This window comes from Homarus americanus, unplaced genomic scaffold (genome assembly GCF_018991925.1).
Source record: "Homarus americanus isolate GMGI-L3 unplaced genomic scaffold, GMGI_Hamer_2.0 scaffold25860, whole genome shotgun sequence".
NCBI classification, from domain to species: Eukaryota; Metazoa; Arthropoda; class Malacostraca; order Decapoda; family Nephropidae; genus Homarus; species Homarus americanus.
In genome coordinates, this window is record NW_024724693.1 from 557,796 (window position 1) to 578,678 (window position 20,883).

Consider the following 20,883-nt stretch of genomic DNA (forward strand, 5'->3'; position numbering starts at 1 on the left):
AGTTTATTGCACCTGAAGATTAGCCCCTAGCTTATCTCACCTGAAGATTAGCCCCTAGCTTATTTCACCTGAAGATTATCCCCAGCTTATTTCACCTGAAGATTATCCCCCAGCTTATTTCACCTGAAGATTATCCCCCAGTTTATTGCACCTGAAGATTAGCCCCTAGCTTATCTCACCTGAAGATTAGCCCTCAGCTTATTTCACCTGATTAAATACCCTAACGATACCTGGGGGGAGGGGGGCTGGGCGGGGCTGGGCTAGGCGGCACTGGTGATGGTAACAGTGACTCACTAACACTGGACCCAGAATCGAAACTGGCCCATCTATTCGAGCATAGACTCACTATGACTAATTAGTAACTTAACCAAAACCACTCTAACCTAACCTAACAAACCATTGACCTAACCTAAACTAAACGTACCAGAGCCACGATTTTAGTATGTAAATAATAATAATAATAATAATAATAATAATAATAATAATAATAATAATAATAATAATAATAATAACAATAATAATAGGCACACGTAAACACTGGGTTTAAAAATCACACAAGAATAAAAATATTCATGAATAAAGAGTAATCATTGAATAGTACTAAACAAACACGTAAACACAAACAAACAAACAGGAAATTAATACGGTGATTCTGGGCGGTGTAGCTGTGAACTCTACCTGTACACGTGAATGTTCCTAAATAGGTAATTATTCACAAACCTCTATAACCTGTGCTTACTGTATACCTGTATCTATAGTTATACCAACGTTACAAAGATAAACAAAGGCAGTAACAGCACACGGCCCCGCCTACCATATATGCTGTGTTATCTGCAACCTAAGTAACTAAATCTTAAGCCACTCTCCAGCTCTTGCCAAACTCCCGAGTGATAGCCAAAGTTTAGAAAAGTTTAGAAGAGTGTGGAAAGTTTCCTTCCTGAGCAGCAATGACGGGCGTTTCACAGAATTAGCGGGATTTTGCTGCCCACTACCGCCTTCTCGCTACGATTAATGGCCGCTTTTGGGAAGGAGTTGGCGGCAGTGGCCCTGAAGAATAGACTCCGTTCTCCCTTACCGTAGTTTTTTTTTTTACCATAATTATCGACCACAGATTAATATTATCATAAACTTAAAAAACTTTATCAGAATAATAGACCTAAGTGAAGCTATATAATTATACACATAGTTTTACTGTCTAGCGCTAAAGATAAACACATGTATAGAATTTACAATACAAATGTAGCATAAAATATTTGCATAATATTAATTCACGTTGATTATAAGAGAAACAACACAGAGTACCTCAACATTCACAAGAGTATTTTGAATATTGTGAAAATAACAAGATACGAGTGCCTCTGACAAAATGTGTGAACAAGTGAGAAGACAAAGAGCATGACAAGACACCAACAATGAGAAGGATAAGCATTCACAACAACATTTAAGGCATGTTAAATAATCACGTTGTTAACATATAAACATTAATGAACAACCTGTTACTCACTATACCTGTAAATGCATTACTAATTTCTACAATAAACACTAAGTACAGTATTGTCGATTTTATACAGTATTACTTCGAGTCGCTAAATCTTATGCACTTTGAATTGCAATCCTGAATATTAAACATTTTCAAATTTTTAAACATTAATTATTCACGATTTTCAGGTTAAAATATTGTTATCGATTTTCAATTTAATTAACATTGAAATCTCACATTTTCAACTCTAAACATAAAGTTGTCTAATTATTAAATAACAGATTTTCGAAATCAAATTACTACGTATTGCCGATTTCCACCCACCATAACCGAAATTCGCCAAGGAAATGACCGACTTTTATCAAGTATGACTGATCTTTCCCTCTAAATGTGATCAATATTTTGCCAGTATAAATAGATTTCTATATAATATGCATTGCCGATTTCTATCAGTAAGTATTACAAATTTTCATCAGTGAATATTAGCACTTCACTAACCACGTATGCATAACCTGACTAAAATGTGTATACTGTATACATGTATGAATACTCCATACATGGCTAATTCGTTGTCTAAATAATACAACTTAAGCATCTGAGACCTGGAGTTTTATGTGTATGAATAGTGTGTATAGTGTCTTGTCTCTGCCTGAACTACATACATTAAGTGTACCCGGACCGTGAGCACTCGAGCCATCCCCCTGCCTGTATGATCACGTGTATGTTGTATGAGCATGCATGACTGGTGAAACCCAGAAACAATCATACACCATGACGTCACACAGTCCAATACAGATGTGTATGAAGGCTATGTGCAAGCGAGTGTATGACAGGGGCATTGATGACACATGTACTGTATGTGTGTGTGTATTTTTGTCTTTATATATAACGAACATCCAGGCTAACAATCGTGTGTGTGTGTGTGTCCTGTGAAGTGTGTGTGTGTGTGTGTGTCCTGTGAAGTGTGTGCGGGGGGGGGAGGGGGGGGAGGGGTGAAGACAAAGTTATACTCACCGTCATTGTTCTTGGGCGCGGGTGGTTTGCGTGTGGCCCAGTTGGTCCTAATGTTGCGCGATCCAATCCACTGTCCGTTCATATTGGTGATGGCCGTCTCAGCGTCCTGCAGGAGGTAAACAAACACTGGTTCACATCCGCTACCCGTACAAGTCTCTTTTTAAGTTTCTATACATATGTACCTGCACCATTAGTTCAGGTTTCTATAAGACCTGATAATTTTGAGTGGTTTTCTATATACACGGATACTTGTGAGGGCTGGTTTCTATGTGTATTGATACCTTTTAGCTGTGGTTTCTATTAGTACTGACATCCATTATACGTACAATAGGATTTAAGGAACTATAAAGCATGAACCTGTACTGTTATTTTAGAGCTCTGGTTTATACCTGGTATCTATATAAATAAATAATTAAATTAAATAAATAAATAAATAAATAAATCAAGCAATCAATCGAGAGAGAGAACATGAAATACTTATTGTTTCTGTCTCACTCTTGCTAAGTCTCTCCGTCTGTTTGGTTCTCTTTAAGTCTGCTTACGTCTGTATGTCTGTCAGTCTGTCTGTCTGTGTGTCTATTCCCTCAGGCAAAGATACAAACAACAAACGAGCCACCACCACCACCACCATAATTACACCAAGACTCCAAACCTGTAGAAAACACAAAAACAATTCTCTTTATTACCATGTCTCTTATTAAGACACTACAGCTCACCGGGGACACTACAACTACCTAAATTATTTTGATCAAAGGTGTCATGATTTACTGCCGCTTAATAACCAGTTGGGAGTCAGATTCACTTGTTTAGAAAATGGATATTGTCCAGGACTGAGTCATTACCCGGCCATTACGGGAGATTGGTATCAAAGTCCTTCCTTCCGTCCTACCAAGACCAGGCTAGTGTTGTGTACTCCAATTACCATTTGTCAACCGCTGTATTGATTTTTTTAACCTAGGGTCGTTTTTTATTTTTTACACGGGGTATTTATTTTAGTTTTTCACGTAGTTATTTGTGTTTATGTAAAGGGTTTTTTGATAAATTTTCAAATTTGTTTTTTATCACGGCGTAATTTATTGTTTACACAGAATTTTCTTATTTACCTGTTGTGTCATAACAAATTAGATTAATAACTCTCTTTACTATCCCTAGGCGTCATTACCCTCAGTACACATCGGTCACCCTCCAGCAGTGTCATATAAGTTCTAAGACACACCACACACACGCAACTAAAATTTTCCACCAATGATTTTCACCATTTTGATGATAAATCTGAAAGTCCAATGACAAAAGAGGTCAAAACTATAAATACTGAAAGTCAAAAACAAAGAAATCAAGACAAACTATGAAAAACAAGTCAAAACTAAACAACGAGGTCAAATTTGTGAAGAGTGAAGCTATTAAATGAGAGGCGAGGGTGTAGAGGGCGATAACACGAGGGATACAAAGTGAGGAAAACAGTTATTAATAATAACTTCATCCCACTGGTGGCCACCCTCCCTCCACGCGCGGGCTTCATCAACCGTATAGTATAAACGCCTGACCCCGGGCGACCAAAACATCAAAGCGCCCTAAAGACCTGTGGTGGATGTGAACAAATTACATCAACTATCTCGGGCAGACGGCGAAGCAGATGCTCGTCTAATGGCCGACTAGGATCCTTGGGGCAGAGACACACAAACAAAAAAATGAGATATATAATGTTATTATAATAGTTACAAAAGATGGGGAATTAACTGTCCCAGAAGAGGGATTCCGAATCTCGTCCGGGATCCTATGTGGTGACGTTATGGCTTCAGCGATGCGCTTTTGTTCTGTGAATTTATACTGGATGTTATTATTGTGGTAGCATCTATAACTTCTCCAAGTGACTCTCGTTGATAATGGCGGGAGTCTAGTCGTGCCGAACACAGAGTTGTTGTAACGAGGTCGTGTGACATGAATAAAACATGCCACTCACAGCCATTTCATCATCATCATTACGGGATAAATAGGAAATGGCCTGTTTCTGGATCTTTCCCTCCGTGACCTCGATAACTGGCACACCCACGACCTCTCTGACAGCGACCTTCACTTCGTGCCAACAAGAGCAACCGACTTTTTAGTCCTCAACATGTTGAATTCGAGAGATCACGTCTTAAGTTCTACAACTCACGACTATTATAAACACTTGAATTTTATATTGCGTGTATCTCTACTGACCACCCTGTTATAGCGACCGTGTCCTCTATATAACAAACACCACACATGCGATCACCCTGTCATAGCGACTATAACCTGTATGACCCCAACCAGATCTACCGGGGAGTGCATGATGAAGGAACAAGTGACCTTAAATTATCTTGACCTTTGACCTGGCAAATCGAACACCATGGAAGCTTGAGTAACGGGTCTGAAATCCAAAAAGTAATTGAATGTCAAAACTACAGCGGCGGGTAAAAATACGAGTCACCGCTCAGATTCACGTTTTCTGCAGCACTCTTATTCTCGTTTTCTATAAGACTGGATCACTACAGTACCCCCGTAGGTAATTAATTATATATAAATCAACCACAAAATTAACCTTACAGCGTTCACTACAAGAAAATGGTCACTTTAATTATGTCATTATTTCTGGTAATGTTGGGTACGAGCACTATTGTAGAGACACTTAGTTTAAATAAATAGTTAAATTGAGATGGATGACGGATAGTGAACAAGGAGAAATTAAAGACTTTATAATTATTTATAGGAAGAAGAGGAGAGAACGAATAAGATAAACAATATAGGACTACGGGGGAGTTATAAATAAAAAGACTAACATGAAAATAAATAAGATAGATATAAATAAGAAAATAAAAGATTAAGACTAGAGGAGACTAGAGGAGACAGACAGGACCGTAAACAATATCCTGACCAGCAGTTGTGGGTAATAAAATATCAAGGAAATGTTAAACTTTCAAGCTGTTACGTCACCAATAATGTTACGTCATCACAAACACACATTGTCACCATGCTAAAACACCAAGTCACCGATACATGGCATTAACATATACTGTCACCTTTGTCACCAACACATACTGTCACCATATCACCATTAAATCACTGTTATGCCGTATCAGTAACAAGTTAAAGGTCTCTAAAGGCACACAAACATTTTCCCCGTATTTACTCGCCATTATTACAATAAAACCTTATATGATGAACAATGGAACAATGTATAAAATGAACTCCTGGCTGTATATAATGTACGTGTATGTTCTTGTAGAAACTTAACTTCACAACAACAGCATCTCGCCCCCACGTCAGAACTAGAGGTTCCACACCGCAGGTAGTTATTTTCCAAACATTAAAATGAACCTCAACATTACAATTGATAAATCTATAAGAAATAAAATAAGGAACAGTTCGTTGAGGAGCACAACGCTGATAATTCAATTTAATAATTATATAATATACTGTGGAATTAACCCACCAAAGAAAATAGACAACGGCCACATGAGCACAAATTAAACTATTTCCCATAAGTCACTAAAACAATGTTACCATATCATCACCAATTCAGTGTTATATAATTATCACCAACACATAATGTCACCATCAACTATCATTGTTATATAGCACCATCACTGTCACATACCAAGCGTCGTTTATTAAGTCATGATGCCTATCACTGTCATACACCATGCCACTTTGATGCATTATGTCACAAATGCTGTCATTATTATATGTCACATTTCCTGTTAATTTAAGATGTCACAACCCCGGTCTCCAACGTCTACCATCATCATTGTCATACGTAACGACCCTTGACCATGTTTTATATCACTACTCCTGTTCAAGTCACGTCACCACTACTCCTGTTTAAGTCACGTCACCACCACTCCTGTTTAAGTCACGTCACCACTACTCCTGTTTATGTCACGTCACCACTACTTCTGTTTATGTCACGTCACCACTACTTCTGTTTATGTCACGTCACCACTACTCCTGTTCAATTCACGTCACCACTACTCCTGTTCAATTCACGTCACCACTACTCCTGTTTATGTCACGTCCCACTACTCCTGTTTATGTCACGTCACTGTTTATGTCACCACTACTCCTGTTTATGTCACGTCACCACTACTTCTGTTTAAGTCACGTCACCACTACTCCTGTTTATGTCACGTCACCACTACTCCTGTTTATGTCACGTCACCACTACTCCTGTTTATGACACGTCACCACTACTCCTGTTTATGTCACGTCACCACTACTCCTGTTTATGTCACGTCACCACCACTCCTGTTTAAGTCACTTCACCACTACTCCTGTTTATGACACGTCACCACTACTTCTGTTTAAGTCACTTCACCACTCCTGTTTATGTCACGTCACCACTACTCTTGTTTATGTCACGTCCTATCACTGTCCAATGTCATGTTCCCTATCACTGTCCAATGTCATGTTCCCTGTCACTGCCCACTGGCACTGTCACATGCTACGCCCTGTCACTGTACAATAACCCCAAAAGCTTTCATGATCAAGACAATGTTTAGTAATATTTAGCGACATGTTCAATATCATATCTAGTATACTGTATCATTGTTCATTGTTCAGTGTTAAGGTGAACAAGCTGTGAATAATTCCACACGCGGTTGGATCAATAAGTCAATATTTACTAAAGCAAATAACGCCAAGTAGTCGAAGGCCGGACAGAACACAACACATTCAGAACACAAAGAACACAAAGAACATACAGAACACATAAAGAACATACAGAACACATAAAGAACATATAGAGCACACATGAAGAACATACAGAATATATAAAGAAAACAACAAATACAGAATACATAAAGAACGTATGGAACACAAAGAACACACAGAACACAGCTGAAGAACATACAGAATACATAAAGAACACACACAACACATATACAACACACAAAAGAACACACATACAGAAGACTCAACACATACACAACATAAAGAACATACAGAATACATATCGAAACACACAAAACACACACGCAACACACCTACAGAACACAGACAGGAGACAACACATACAAAACACCGAAATAGCTCAGGGGGGGGGGGGGATGACAAGCCTAACACACCCCCCCCCCGACCATACAGACCACACAACTCATGGTCAATAAACAGACAAATTACTGACAGCTCTGGCGTACACAGACAGAGACAGACAGACACTCGACATGTACACAGCTTCTACACAGACGTTCAGACACACTCTACACAGCCAGCACACAGTAAGGGTGTAGCAGTAAGTCGGTCACGGTTCAATATCACTCGTCGACGACTACCAACACAAAGAGGCAGTCCCGACAGGTATAATTACCCCTCACCTGTAATTACCGTCATGACCTGCTTATTACCCGTGCCTAGTTGACGTGTACCAGTAATTACCATGCATGCATGACGCAAGGTATTCATGCTGATAGTGGTTGTGGCGAGGCTCCGTTCTGATAGACTGAAACTTCTGAGTACCAACGACCTAATTAAGTAATTAAATATTCATGCAAATACTTAACCTTGGTTCTGATTGCTTGAAATTTCCAGTAGTAAGAGCTAATTAAGTAGTTACATATCCATTGGGGTAGTTAACTTCCGTTCTGATTGAGTGAAACATTTCCGGCCGCAACGAGGTAATTAAGTTGTTAGGTTATGTGATTATAGTACAGTACTCTGCTGTGATTGGTCGAAACTTGCCGGAAGTAACGGATGATGTGTGTGTGTGTGTGTGTGTGTGTGTGTGTGTGTGTGTGTGTGTTTATACACCAATCATACAACACCCTCTTTGGCTTCTGAGGCGGTGTATAACATTCTATTGCCCCGGAGGCCATCGTGACGGCTAATCCCCTGTTAAGTAATTAATCCCAATCCCAAGTGGTGTAGGTGGGGAGTGAGGGAAGGTAATCCCCAAGTGAAGACAAGGTGGGGAGGGGGGAGCCAAGATGGGGTGGTTAGCGGAGAGTTGGATGAGTGGGGAGGTGGTGGATGGATGGGGAGGGTGGATAGGTGGGGAGAGGGGTGGATGGGTGGGGAGGGGTGGATGGATGGGGGAGGGTGGATGGATGGGGAGGGGGTGGATGGGTGGGGGGGGATGGATGGGTGGGGGGATGGATGGATGGGGGGGTGGGGAGGGGGGGGGGATGGATGGATGGGAGGGGGATGGATGGATGGGGAGTGGGTGGGGAGGGGGAGGGGTGGTGGGGACTGGAGGAAGATGAGAAGAGTGGAGTAAAAGGAACGGGAAGGGTATAGAAGAAAGCAGAAGAGAGTGAGAGAGAGTATACTGCAGCACAGGGACGGGGGGATAATAACACACTAGCATTATACGGCATTAAACAATCCCAATAAATCAAGAAGCTTTTTAATTTGTGTTTGATCCTTGATATACGATTGTGGTACTTTGTGGTGGTGGTGGTGATGGTGGTTGTGAGGGGGAGGGAGTACTTGTCGGAGTGCTGGTATTAGTGGTCACACACACACACACACACACACACACATCTTTATTTCTATCTATCTATCAATCTATCTACACATCCTACGATAAAAATAGAAACAAGTGAATAGTCTACACCGCCAACTACTTAACGACATCCGAACAATAAGTTGTGAAATCGGATCTCACTTTTAAACCCATCTTACAGTTTAATAATTCCACTAATGGGATCTAAAACCTAATTTAAGAAAGCTTGGATCCTTCATTAGCACAGTGTCTTGTTTCTTCCTCACTTTTTGTTGGGCGTCGACAATGAGGCATTTTTCTCTCGCTTTTATTTCTTTGTCCCACGTAATTCAGAGAGCACCAGGTGGCAACACTTTGATCTTTTATTGATAAGCGTATGTGCGTGTGTGTTCCTCCGTGCCATTGTGTCTCCTTTGTTACTTTGTCTCTATAACCCCCGCTGCCAAATTGTTATTTTCACCGCTATCCAATTTTATTTTATATGGTTATGTTGGTGAAAACTGCGCCCCAAACTATGATGGTTCTTAAAAGACTTGTGTTTTACGGCGTATGTGTTTACCTGAGAGGGAGGGGAGTGGGGAAAAGTCGGTGTCCCTGAGGCTCGCTGGTTAGCTCATCCTTCTCTCGCGCTCCGAAAGTAAACAAACTTGGATACGGTTTATGTGTCGAAAACTACGCTCAAGACTATGATGGTTCTTGAAAGACTTATACTCCGAGGAGAAATGTGTTTTAGCTGAGAGGAAAGAAGAATAAGAGAGACGGAGAAGAGAAGTCTGTGTCCTGGAGGCTCGCTAGCTAGTTGGTCCCTTCTCCCGCGCTCCGAAAGTAAACAAACAGAACTTTGAGACTCGTTCCACAGTGATAAATGGAGAGTTTTGTCAACACGCGACACCGCCGGCGCTCGTGTGTCTCACCCTCACGCCAACTTTATTTATTCACCCGCCTCGCCAACACCAAATTCGACACAGCAAAACTATATCATTCTGCATTTGCGAAATTCCTATCCCTTTTGGACGGATTTATAATGTCTAGCTAAATAAATTATAGAGGAAAAAGGTTCATTCTTGCATAGAGAAATTCGCATTTAAGGTAGACATATTTATTTCGCATGGGTAAAGAAATTTAGGGATAAACATGATTCTGCATATGTGAAATTCGTACTCCCTACAGACGAAATTCTAATGTCTGGGCTATAAAAATACTGGACATACAACCTGGCCGGTGACACACACACACACACACACACACACACACACACACACACACACACACACACACACACACACACACACACACACACACACACACACACACACACACACACACACACACACACACACACAGTCCCCCGAAATAAAATTATAAAATATGACGAACCGAAAATAATTCTTTTCGTATTTTTGTTTTGTTTTTAAACCTGAGAGAGAATAGTTGGCTGAAGACTTCATGCTTTTCATTATGAGGAATTAAAATATTTAATAAATGCTTCACCGGTTTCGTCTACCTTAACACCTGGCCTTGAGTACTGTGTGTGATGAAGGGGGGGGTGACAGGTAGGTTATCCGCCCCTTCTCCTTTTCATTTCCTCCCCCCATAACTTCCCATCCTCCTTTCATATTACTCCCTTCCCTTCCATCCACTTTCGTCCTTTCCCTTCCTTTCTCCTGCCCTTCCTACCATCTCGTATCTTCCCCCACCTTCGTCTCCCCTCTCCTCCCTATCATTCCTTTTCTCTGCCCTTCCTCCTCTTCTTTATCGACTCTTCCTTTCTTCTTCCTTCCCCAGATAATACACGCGACGCCACTTGAAGGAAGAAAGGGGAGAAAGGGAGAGTGTAAGGAGAGGGTAAGGAAGGGAGGGTGTGAGGGAGGGAGGCTGGAGGGGAGGGTGTGAGGGGGGGGAGGAGGGGGACGAGGGAAGGGTGTATGGGAAGGGGATGTGAGAAGAGGAGAAAAGTGCTACCAGTGGGTGGGTGAGGAGGATAGTGAGAAGGGAACAGCAAGGTGAGGTATCGTGGAGGGAGAGGTAGGAAAGAGGAAAAGTTGGGGAAGTGGGGTGAGTGAGGGGAGGATAGCAATGTGGGGGAGTGTGCAATAGAAACGAGGGGAAGGGGAGGGATGCAGGAGAGGGGTAGAGAGGGACTCACATGACACAGGTGGTCAAGCCGCCACAACAAGTTATTTAAAAACGACAACACCAGGCGTCAGTTAAATAAGTTTAGTAAAGTAAATAAGTCATACATGTGTAAAGACGACAAAAATAACAGCATTAAACATAATAAACTAGACACATACACACAGACCTAATGTCTAGACTGGAAGGAAATACCGAAGACATAGTGCTCAAGACGGTGTGTGTGTGTGTGTGTACAAAACACCCCCCCCACATTATATATATATATATATATATATATATATATATATATATATATATATATATATATATATATATATATATATATATATATATATCACCGCCTTCAATCTTATCCACCACTAACAGTCATGGTTGAGGCGTCGATCAATCACTGGGGATGGAAGTTGCACGCCTGGGCCAGCATAGCACAGCACAACCGAGCATGGGCCAGCACAACCGAGCATGGGCCAGCACAGCACAAGGCCTCCATCACCCGTCTCACTGATCGTGTTAATATTTCATCAACAATTTGGTGGTTGTGTACTGGTGAAGGTTGTGGGACTGACGGCGACCATCATGAGGAGCTAAGTGTTCATGGCCGCCTTATAAATATTGTAACGAATATTGAAGGTCAAACTTAAAATATTGTGAAAAATATCATAGACCTTTGGTAACACTACCAATTGCATAAAAAATATCCTGATTTAGGGAAATATTGTAAATAACGCACAGTTCTAACAGAAATATCGAATGGTAATACTAAAAATCAAATACGGAATATCGAGCATTAAAAAAATACAATGTGTTTATTTAAATATTACGAACGTGAGAGAGAGAGAGAGAGAGAGAGAGAGAGAGAGAGAGAGAGAGAGCACAACAAAGCCGCCATTGACCAGAAGCATACGGGAGTCCTTCACTTACACAATGATTCAGACAACCAAGCTGTAGCGTTCTCAAACACTGATTTGAATTCCCCCCTCGTGTATGTATGTGTGTGTGTGTGTGTGTCTAAGTTACCCTACATATATGCTATCCTGTATGTATTTTGTGTATATTACCTTGGGGTGTGTATATGGATTACTGTGTACTTTAATTTGTGTTACCGAGTATATTTTTTGTGAGTATATATTAACCGTATGTATGTATATTTACTGTATGTATGTATATTCTCGCTCAAGATACCACCACCGGGTCCAAAACAATCTTAAAGTAACCTTCTACGTATGTTGTTGTCTTAACACGTACCAGTGACCTGTTGAGGCTCAGGGAGTATTGACCTTCAACACTGTGACCTCATCAGTAAGAAGTCGGGTCACTCTGACACCAATAAACCAGATTATCTATGATGTCTTCAATAAATCAGGTCACTGGGATGCCATTAATTTTTAACCAAAGTTCATTTATGTCATATCTTTCCACTGTTACTTGAAATGTTGTTGGACACATTGTACACACTAAACCCTTCCTTTAAACACACACACACACACTGCAGGGAATGAGGTATCACTAGAGTGTAATGAGAGGGGGTACCACTGGGGGGTAATGAAAGGGGGGTACCACTGGGGGTAATCAGGGGGTTACCACTGGGGTAATGAAAGGAGGTACCACTGGGGGGTAATGAGAGGGGGTACCACTTGGGTATGAGGGGGTACCACTGGGGGTAATGAGGGGTACCACTGGGGGTAATACCACTGGGGGTAATGAAAGGGGGTACCACTGGGGAGGTAAGGTAATGGGGGTACCACTGGGGGTAATGTGGGGGGTGCCACTGGGGGGTAACTGAGAGGGGGTACCACTGGGGGGTGGGGGGTACCACCATGGGGGGAGAGGTGTGGAGGGTACCACTGGGTAATAAGAGGGGTTACCACTGGGGGAGTGGGGGTACCACTGTGGGGTTGAGAGGGGGTACCATGGAGGTACCACTGAGGGGAGGGGGTACCACTGGGGGTAGTGAGAGGTACCACTGGGGGTAATAGGAGGGGTTACCACTGGGGGTGTGGGAGGGGGTACCACTGGGGGTGTGGGAGTACCACTGGGGGTGTGAGAGGGGGAACCACTGGGTAGTGGGGGTACCACTGGGGGTAATGAGAGGGCACCACTGGGGGGTAGTGTGAGGGGGTACCACTGGGTGGTAATGAGAGGGGGTACCACTGAGGGGGGGTAATGAGAGGGGGTACCACTGTGGGGTTAATGAGAGGGGTACCACTGGGGTACCACTGGGGGTACCACTTGGGGGTAATGGAGGGGGTACCACTGGGGGTGGAGGTGCCACTGGGGTCACTGGGGGGTACCACTACCACTGGGGGTGTGGAGGGGGCCACTGGAGGGGGGTAATGGGAGGGGGGGTACCACTGGGGATAATGAGAGGGGGTACCACAGGGGGGTAAGAGGGGGTACCACTGGGGGGTAATGAGAGGGGGTACCACTGGGGGTAATGGGGAGGGGTACCCTTGGGGCAGAGGGGGTACCACTGGGTAATGAGAGGGGTACCACTGGGGGTACCACTGGGGTGAGAGGAGTACCACTGGGGGGTGAGGAGGGTACCACTGGGGGGTAATGGAGGGGGTACCACTGGGGGTAATGAGAGGGGTACCACTGGGGGGTGAGGGTACCACCACGGGAGTGTGAGAGGGGTACCACTGGGGAGAGGGGGTACCACTGGGGGTAATGCGAGAGGGTACCACTGGGGGGAGGGGTACACTGGGGTACTGGGGATGAGAGGGGGTACCACTGGGGAGAGTACCACTGGGGGTAATGCTACCACTGGGGGTAATGGAGGGAGTAATAAACCACTGGGAGGTACCACTACGGGGGTGCTACTCTACGGGGTAATGGATACCACTCACTGGATCTACTGGTAGAAATTCACAGTCTGTTTTCTTTTAATTTCCCGTAACACTAGTAGAGATAGAGGGGAGGAGGGGAGGACACGAGGCCAGCGAGACCGGGGAGGGGGTGGACACAGGGCCAGTGTGAGCAGGTGGAGGTGGAAGGAGGGCTGCAAGGCGGGAGGCAGGCAGTGGAATGAGGAGAGGGAGGACACAGGCCAGTGAGAATGGTGGGGTGGAAGGAGGGATGAGGGGGGGTGCACTACAGGAGGTATACTGTCCGGGGTGAACAAAATAGGTGTTCAAGATGTGTGTGTTTCCCGAGACTTATAAATAATTAATGATACCTTTATCGACGACTACTGTCACGGAACACCTGTTAAAACTATTGTACTCTCTCTCTCTCTCTCATACAGTCACCACAAATCCAACACACATCCCTCGCCCCCACCCCACGCTCGCTACCTCCCACCTACCCTCACCCACCAACCCAACTGAAATTCACCACATTACCCACCTCCACTAAAACCCATCACCCACCTACCCACCACCCACATCCTCAACGCACCCTACATATGATCACGTGACTTCATTAAGGTAAAAAGGTGAGTGCGTAATACCTAGATGGGTGTCCACTCCCCAGCCCTAATGCAACTGGTCCACAACACATTTATTCTACTCCCACAACACATGGCATACACGTCACATTGTACAGTCATACTATTATAAACTGTACACATACTTACACACTAGATAAATATGACATATTTAATGCATGACGATTTAATAATAATAATAATAATAATAATAATAATAATAATAATAATAATAATAATAATAATAATAACGGCAATAATAAAAAAGTAACAATAATAAAAATAATAATAACAGCAACAAAAATATTTTCATAATTAATTAACTTAAGTAAAACAAAATTACAATCCATATATAAACTAAAACAATAAACAACAAAAAAATAATGAAATAAAGAATAAATTAAAATTAACCCAATACAAATAATGTTTGAGAGAGAGAGAGAGAGAGAGAGAGAGAGAGAGAATAACGTGGTAGAAAAAGCCACTAATTCGAGAAAGGAAATCACTAGAAAAACAAAAATTGGGAAATAAAAAAAAATGAGAAAGCGAAAAAGAAAAGTTGGTTGAAAGGGTCACTTAATCCTGGTAAGCGAAGGGGAGGGGAGGGGAGGGGAGGGGAGGGGAGGCAGCGAGTGGCGGGGTTCTCATGATGCATCACACAGCAGACAGGTGAGCATCGCCCTGCCCCGCCACCCTCACACAGCTAATAATTTTACCATTCTTTCCTCACATGCAACAACAACTACAGTAATAATGGATAAAATTATAAATATACAACTGATATTTTACGTTATTATCTCCTCACCCGCTAAAATAACTATGATATAATTATATATACTATAAAAAAAAACATCAATAATCCTGCCTACTACTGTGTGACAAGGTATTATTTTCAGTCCGTGTGTGTGTGTGTGTGTGTGTGTGTGTGTGTGTGTTCCAATGTAACTCAAGAACGGGTGTGTGGATTTGCACTAAACTTGGCAGCTTTGATTAACATGCAACAATGTCCACACGATAAACGTTTGGTGCAAATCGTGCCAAAACTGACCAAGTGCTGCCATTATAACGGTTCGCGCTATAACAAAACAAAGCTGGGGTGGGTGGGTGGGTGGGTGGGGGGGGGGAGAGGGATGTAAAGACTATTATTATGAGTTACAGTCAATCACCAAAAATAACAGAATTACTCTACACTAACAGGGTTAATAGTTATTCACGTTACCATGGCAACGGTTCGCGGTCAGGGTTAGCATTCAGTAGTATCGGTATCATCTATTTGTTTCATTTAATGTTGCAAAAAATAACAACAACTATAGATAAAATGAATAACAATGATATTTATCAATTATTTAACATTATGATTATTATCTAATTATTCAATACACAAAGAGAGTGAGTTCCATAAGCGTTGACTGCGTGTTCAGGGACGCAGATAACGACAACAGGTAAATTACTGAAGCTAATACTGACATAAAATAAGAATAAATTATCGGATTGTATCATCTAAAACTACAAATGTGACGATAACAACAAATAATAATGACATTCACGTATAACATTATGTAAACGACCAACACCTTCTAATAATTCCTTCCGCTTGAAAAGTAATCCAATCAAATAATAAAAAAAAATAATATTCATTAATCATTAGTATTCAAATTATGAAAATAAGAGAATAAAATTAGAAAAAGCCAAATTATAACAAAAAGTACGAAAAGTGTGTAGGAGTGAAAGTATTATTAAAGTTTTACCTGAGTGAATGTTTTGACGGGGAGTGTGGCAGAGGGCGGTGCTTGGTTAGGTTATGCTATATTATATCGGATCGGATTGGATTCAGGCAGGTTAGTTTAAGTTATGTTAGGTTTTGCTAAGAGTAGGTTAGCCTACCCTAATTTAACCTGCATACTGACAAGTGTAAACAATGTTATTTTCTCTACAACGAACGAAAGGACGTACGAGTATAGCTGCATGGACGTCGGTCAGGTCACAACACCCTAGGCCTACACAGGAACGGACGGACTGGTCACAACAACACCCTAGGCCTACACAGGGAGGGACGGACGGACAGGTCACAGCACCCTAGGCCTACACAGGGACGGACGGACAGGTCACAACACCCTAGGCCAACACAGGGGACGGACGGACAGGTCACACAGGGACGGACGGACGACAGGTAGGGCCTACACAGGGACGGACGGACAGGTCACAACACCCTAGGCCTACACAGGGACAGACGGACAGGTTACAGCACCCTGGGCCTACACAGGACGGACGGGGTAACAACACCCTAGGGACGGACGGACAGGTCACAACACCCTAGGCCTACACAGGACGGACCGGACAGGTCACAACACTTAGGCAGGACAGGACTGCCTACACAGGGACGGACGGACAGGTCATAACAACACCCCAGGGCCTACACAGGACGGACGGACAGGTCACAACACCCTAGGCCTACACAGGACGGACGGACAGGTCATAACACCTGGGCCTCACAGGGAACGGGGCCTACCCTAGGCCTACACAGGGACGGACGGACAGGTCACATAACACCCTAGGCCTGACGGACGGACAGGGACGGACGGCACATACAGGACGGACGGACAGGGGCAGGGACGGACGGACAGGGGACAGGGAGGGGACGGACAGGTCACCCTAGGCCTACACAGGGACGGACGGACAGGTCAACACCCTGGGAGGACGGACGGACAGGTCACAACACCCTAGGCCTACACAGGGACGGACGGACGGAGGCCTACACAGGACGGACGGACAGGTCACAACACCCTAGGCCACACAGGGACGGACGGACAGGTCACAACACCCTAGGCCTACACCGACGGACAGGGACACGGACGGACAGGTCACAACACCCTGGGCCTACACAGGGACGGACGGACAGGTCATAACACCCCTAGGCCTACACACGGGACGGACGGACAGGCACCCTAGGCCTACACAGGGACGGAACGGGGTCACAACACCCTAGGCCTACACAGGGACGGACGGACAGGTCACAACACCCTAGGCCTACACAGGGGCGGACGGACAGGTCACAACATAAGGGTCAACACACAAGAAAACAACAACAGCTCGTAAAAGAATCAACTATTTTCATTTTACTTCTCTTTATAAGACGAGGGAGCACCAGCCTGCAGGCATGAGAGGTAGAATCATCACTACAGAGGCTGACGGGTGTTTATATGGCCGGCGCTTTCATAAACCTTGAAAAGAATCGTTCAAAGAAAACTGAACTTTGAGAGCGAGAACCAAAATATACCGCCTGATGCACTACACTCGGGAACTCTCACCTAATACGATTAAATTACGAGCGGCCGTATACAAGAAAAAAATATATCAACGTGAACTTAATAAACAATAAAATCTCCCACGGTAAACAGCTACGTAAAAAAAATAATATACAAAAATGAATCGCAAAAAGAAGAAAAAAAATCCAAACACGATAGGAAGCTGAACCCAAATATCTTTCCCCAGGATGATCTGCGAGACAAAAATCACTGGGCGGTCTTTTCATCGTGACCGAACCTCCCCGAAACTCTCTCCTGAAATCAAAACTCAGGGCATAACACGAACCCAAATCTCTTCTTTCGGAACCTTGAACAAGAAATAAAAAAAGTCTAGGGAGGGAGGGGAGGGAGGGAGGGAGGGAGGGAGGTGTATGAAGGAATTTTGGGGATGGGATGACCCTATTGGGCTACACCGGCACAACGGTCAAGGACCCCCAGGCCGTCTATATGAAGCAGTTGATGGTCACGGACCTCTGAGAGGGGGACAAGGGGCAAGGGGGAGAACTTGAGTCTCTCGTGGAGGGAGCGAGGGAGAAAGAGGTGGGGGCGAGGACAGAGAGGAGTGAGAGGGAGAGAGACCAGTGGTGCATAAATAGTTGTCGGTTCATTTTCATATCAGCGTAGCATCAGTGGGGGGCGTGAGAGCCCACCATGACGTTACACACACACACACACACACACACACACACACACACACACACACACACACACACACACACACACCTTCACTATCATAGACTCAGAGAAGCTACATCACACGCCCCCCCAGTAGGCAGGGGAGAGAGGGGGATGTAGGGGAGAGTGTGATGGGTGTGGAGTCGGGAGGATGCATCACCTCCTCCCTAGAAGTGATGGAGGTAAGGGAGGCAAGAGGCTATACCGTTCTCCCCCATGTAGGTCAGGGGAAACGGGGGTAATAGAGGGAGGATCGTCGTCAGGGTTGGGAGAAGAGGAGATGGGGAATGAGGAGGAAAGGAAGGTGGAAGGGATTAGAGGAATAGGATAGGGGTAAGAGAAAAGGAATGGGATAAGTGAGGGGGAAGAGGAGGTGTGAAGGGGAGAGAAGGGAGGTGGGGAGATGGGGAGGGGGGAGTGGGGGACAAGGGAGGAGGTGAGGTGAAGGGGAAAGTGATCATGGTGAAGGGGAAGGAGGGGGCAGAAGTGAAGGGAAAGGTGAGGTGGATGGGGGAGGGGGAGGTGAGGGGGGAGGAGGTAAGAGGGGGGAGAGGGGGTGAGAGGGGGAGAGGTGAGAGAGGAGGTGAGGAGGAGGGTGGAAGGTGAGAGGGAGAGGAGGAGGTGAGAGGGGGAAGGAGGTGGGAGGGTGAGAGGGGAGAGGAGGGGAGAGGAGGTGAGGAGGGAGAGGAGGTGAGAGGGGAGAGGAGGTGGGGGAGAGGTGAGAGGGGAGAGGAGGTGGGAGAGAGGTGAGAGGGAGAGGAGGAGGGAGGTGGGGGGGGGAGAGGTGAGAGGGAGAGAGGGAGAGAGGGAGGGGGTGAGGGACCATCGTCTTTAAGGACAGTCACAGGGGCGGACACAAAGGAAGACGTCGTTTGCAACCGGAAACTGCTTATTGAAGGATGATTCGTTCATATACCCGGTGTCACCCTGCCACCTACCCTCCTTTTATCCCTGCTCCAGGTGCCCCCCTTCCCTCTCCTGTACCCTTGGTCTTCCTCCTCTCCCCCTTCCACCCCCCGTCCTAGGTCCCTTACCCTTCCTCCTCCTCCTCTCCCCTCCCTTACCCCATCATCGAGTCCTCCCTCCCCTCTTACCTTTTCCTCTCCTCTCGGTTCTTCCCTCTCCCCATTCCCTTACTCTCAACTTTGCTATTAACCCCTTCCTTCCTTCCTTCCTTCCTGCCTTCCTTCCTTCCTTCCTCTATCCTTTGTTTGCCCTGTTCCTCCTCCTTCTCCCCCTCATCCGTGAGTTCTCTCCCTCTCCATCGTGACTCTTCCCTATTCCTACATCCTCTCCACTCTCTCATCTCACTCCAACTTATCATCCTCTTCCTATTTTCTCCCTAACTCCTCACTCCTCTCCTTCCCCTGACTCCCCCCTCACCCCTGCGAGGCATATGGCACAAGGTCGCCCCACCAGCTGTCAGGGTGAGAGTTGGTGTAAGTTTGGAGTGAGAGTTGGTCCATGTTAGGGTGAGAGTTGGTCCATGTTAGGGTGAGAGTTGGTCCATGTTAGGGTGAGAGTTGGGCCATGTTAGGGTGAGAGTTGGTCCATGTTAGGGTGAGAGTTGGTCCATGTTAGGGTGAGAGTTGGCCCATGTTAGGGTGAGAGTTGGTCCATGTTAGGGTGAGAGTTAGGCCATGTTAGTGAGTTAGCTGCATGTTAGGGGTGAGGGTTATCCATGTTAGGGGGTGAGAGTTGGTGTAAGTTTGGAGGAGAGTTGGTCCATGTTAGGGTGAGGAGTTAAGACCATGTTAGGTGAGAGTTGGTCCGTTAGGGTGAGAGTTGGTCCATGTTAGGTGAGAGTTGGTCCATGTTAGTGAGAGTTAGCTTATGTTAGTGAGAGCACGCATGTTAGTGAGAGTTAGGCCATGTTAGTGAGAGTTGGTCCATGTTAGGTGAGAGTTGGTAAGTCAGAGTGAGTTATCCACAGTTAGTGAGAGTTGGTCCATGTTAGGGTGAGAGTTGGTCCATGTTAGGGTGAGAGTTGGTCCATGTTAGGGTGAAAGTTGGTCCATGTTAGGGTGAGAGTTAGGCCATGTTAGGGTGAGAGTTGGGCCATGTTAGGGTGAGAGTTGGGCCATGTTAGGGTGAGGGTTGAGATTAATCGATACTTTTAACTATCTACAAAACTAACTTATCACAAAATAACATAACAGAATTATACGACACCTAACAATAACTAAAGCTAACTAAAGGGGGGGGGGGAATTAAGGGTCATATAAGGGTGGTCAGGATACATCTAAAAGAGACTCCCCTTAATGGTGTTCTCGTTTTCTGTTGTGACTTATCCCTTATTTGAGTTATTTCCCAGGATGAAGGTGTTTTCTCAAGCCCATTTTCCTATGAGTGAAGTTATTTCCCCATTTTCCTGTTCGTAGTTTCCAAT

General features: G+C 44.5%; 1 protein-coding gene across 1 annotated transcript in view; it reads right to left on the minus strand.

Annotated features, from left to right (window-relative positions):
• LOC121864468 (nucleolysin TIA-1-like) overlaps positions 1-20,883 on the minus strand; it is a 132,179-nt gene that overhangs the window by 65,399 nt on the left and 45,897 nt on the right. Inside the window, exon 2 of the mRNA XM_042363487.1 lies at positions 2,495-2,600. Coding sequence (XP_042219421.1) covers positions 2,495-2,576 — 82 coding nt within the window. The 5' untranslated portion in view covers positions 2,577-2,600. The remainder of the gene's footprint in view (positions 1-2,494; positions 2,601-20,883) is intronic.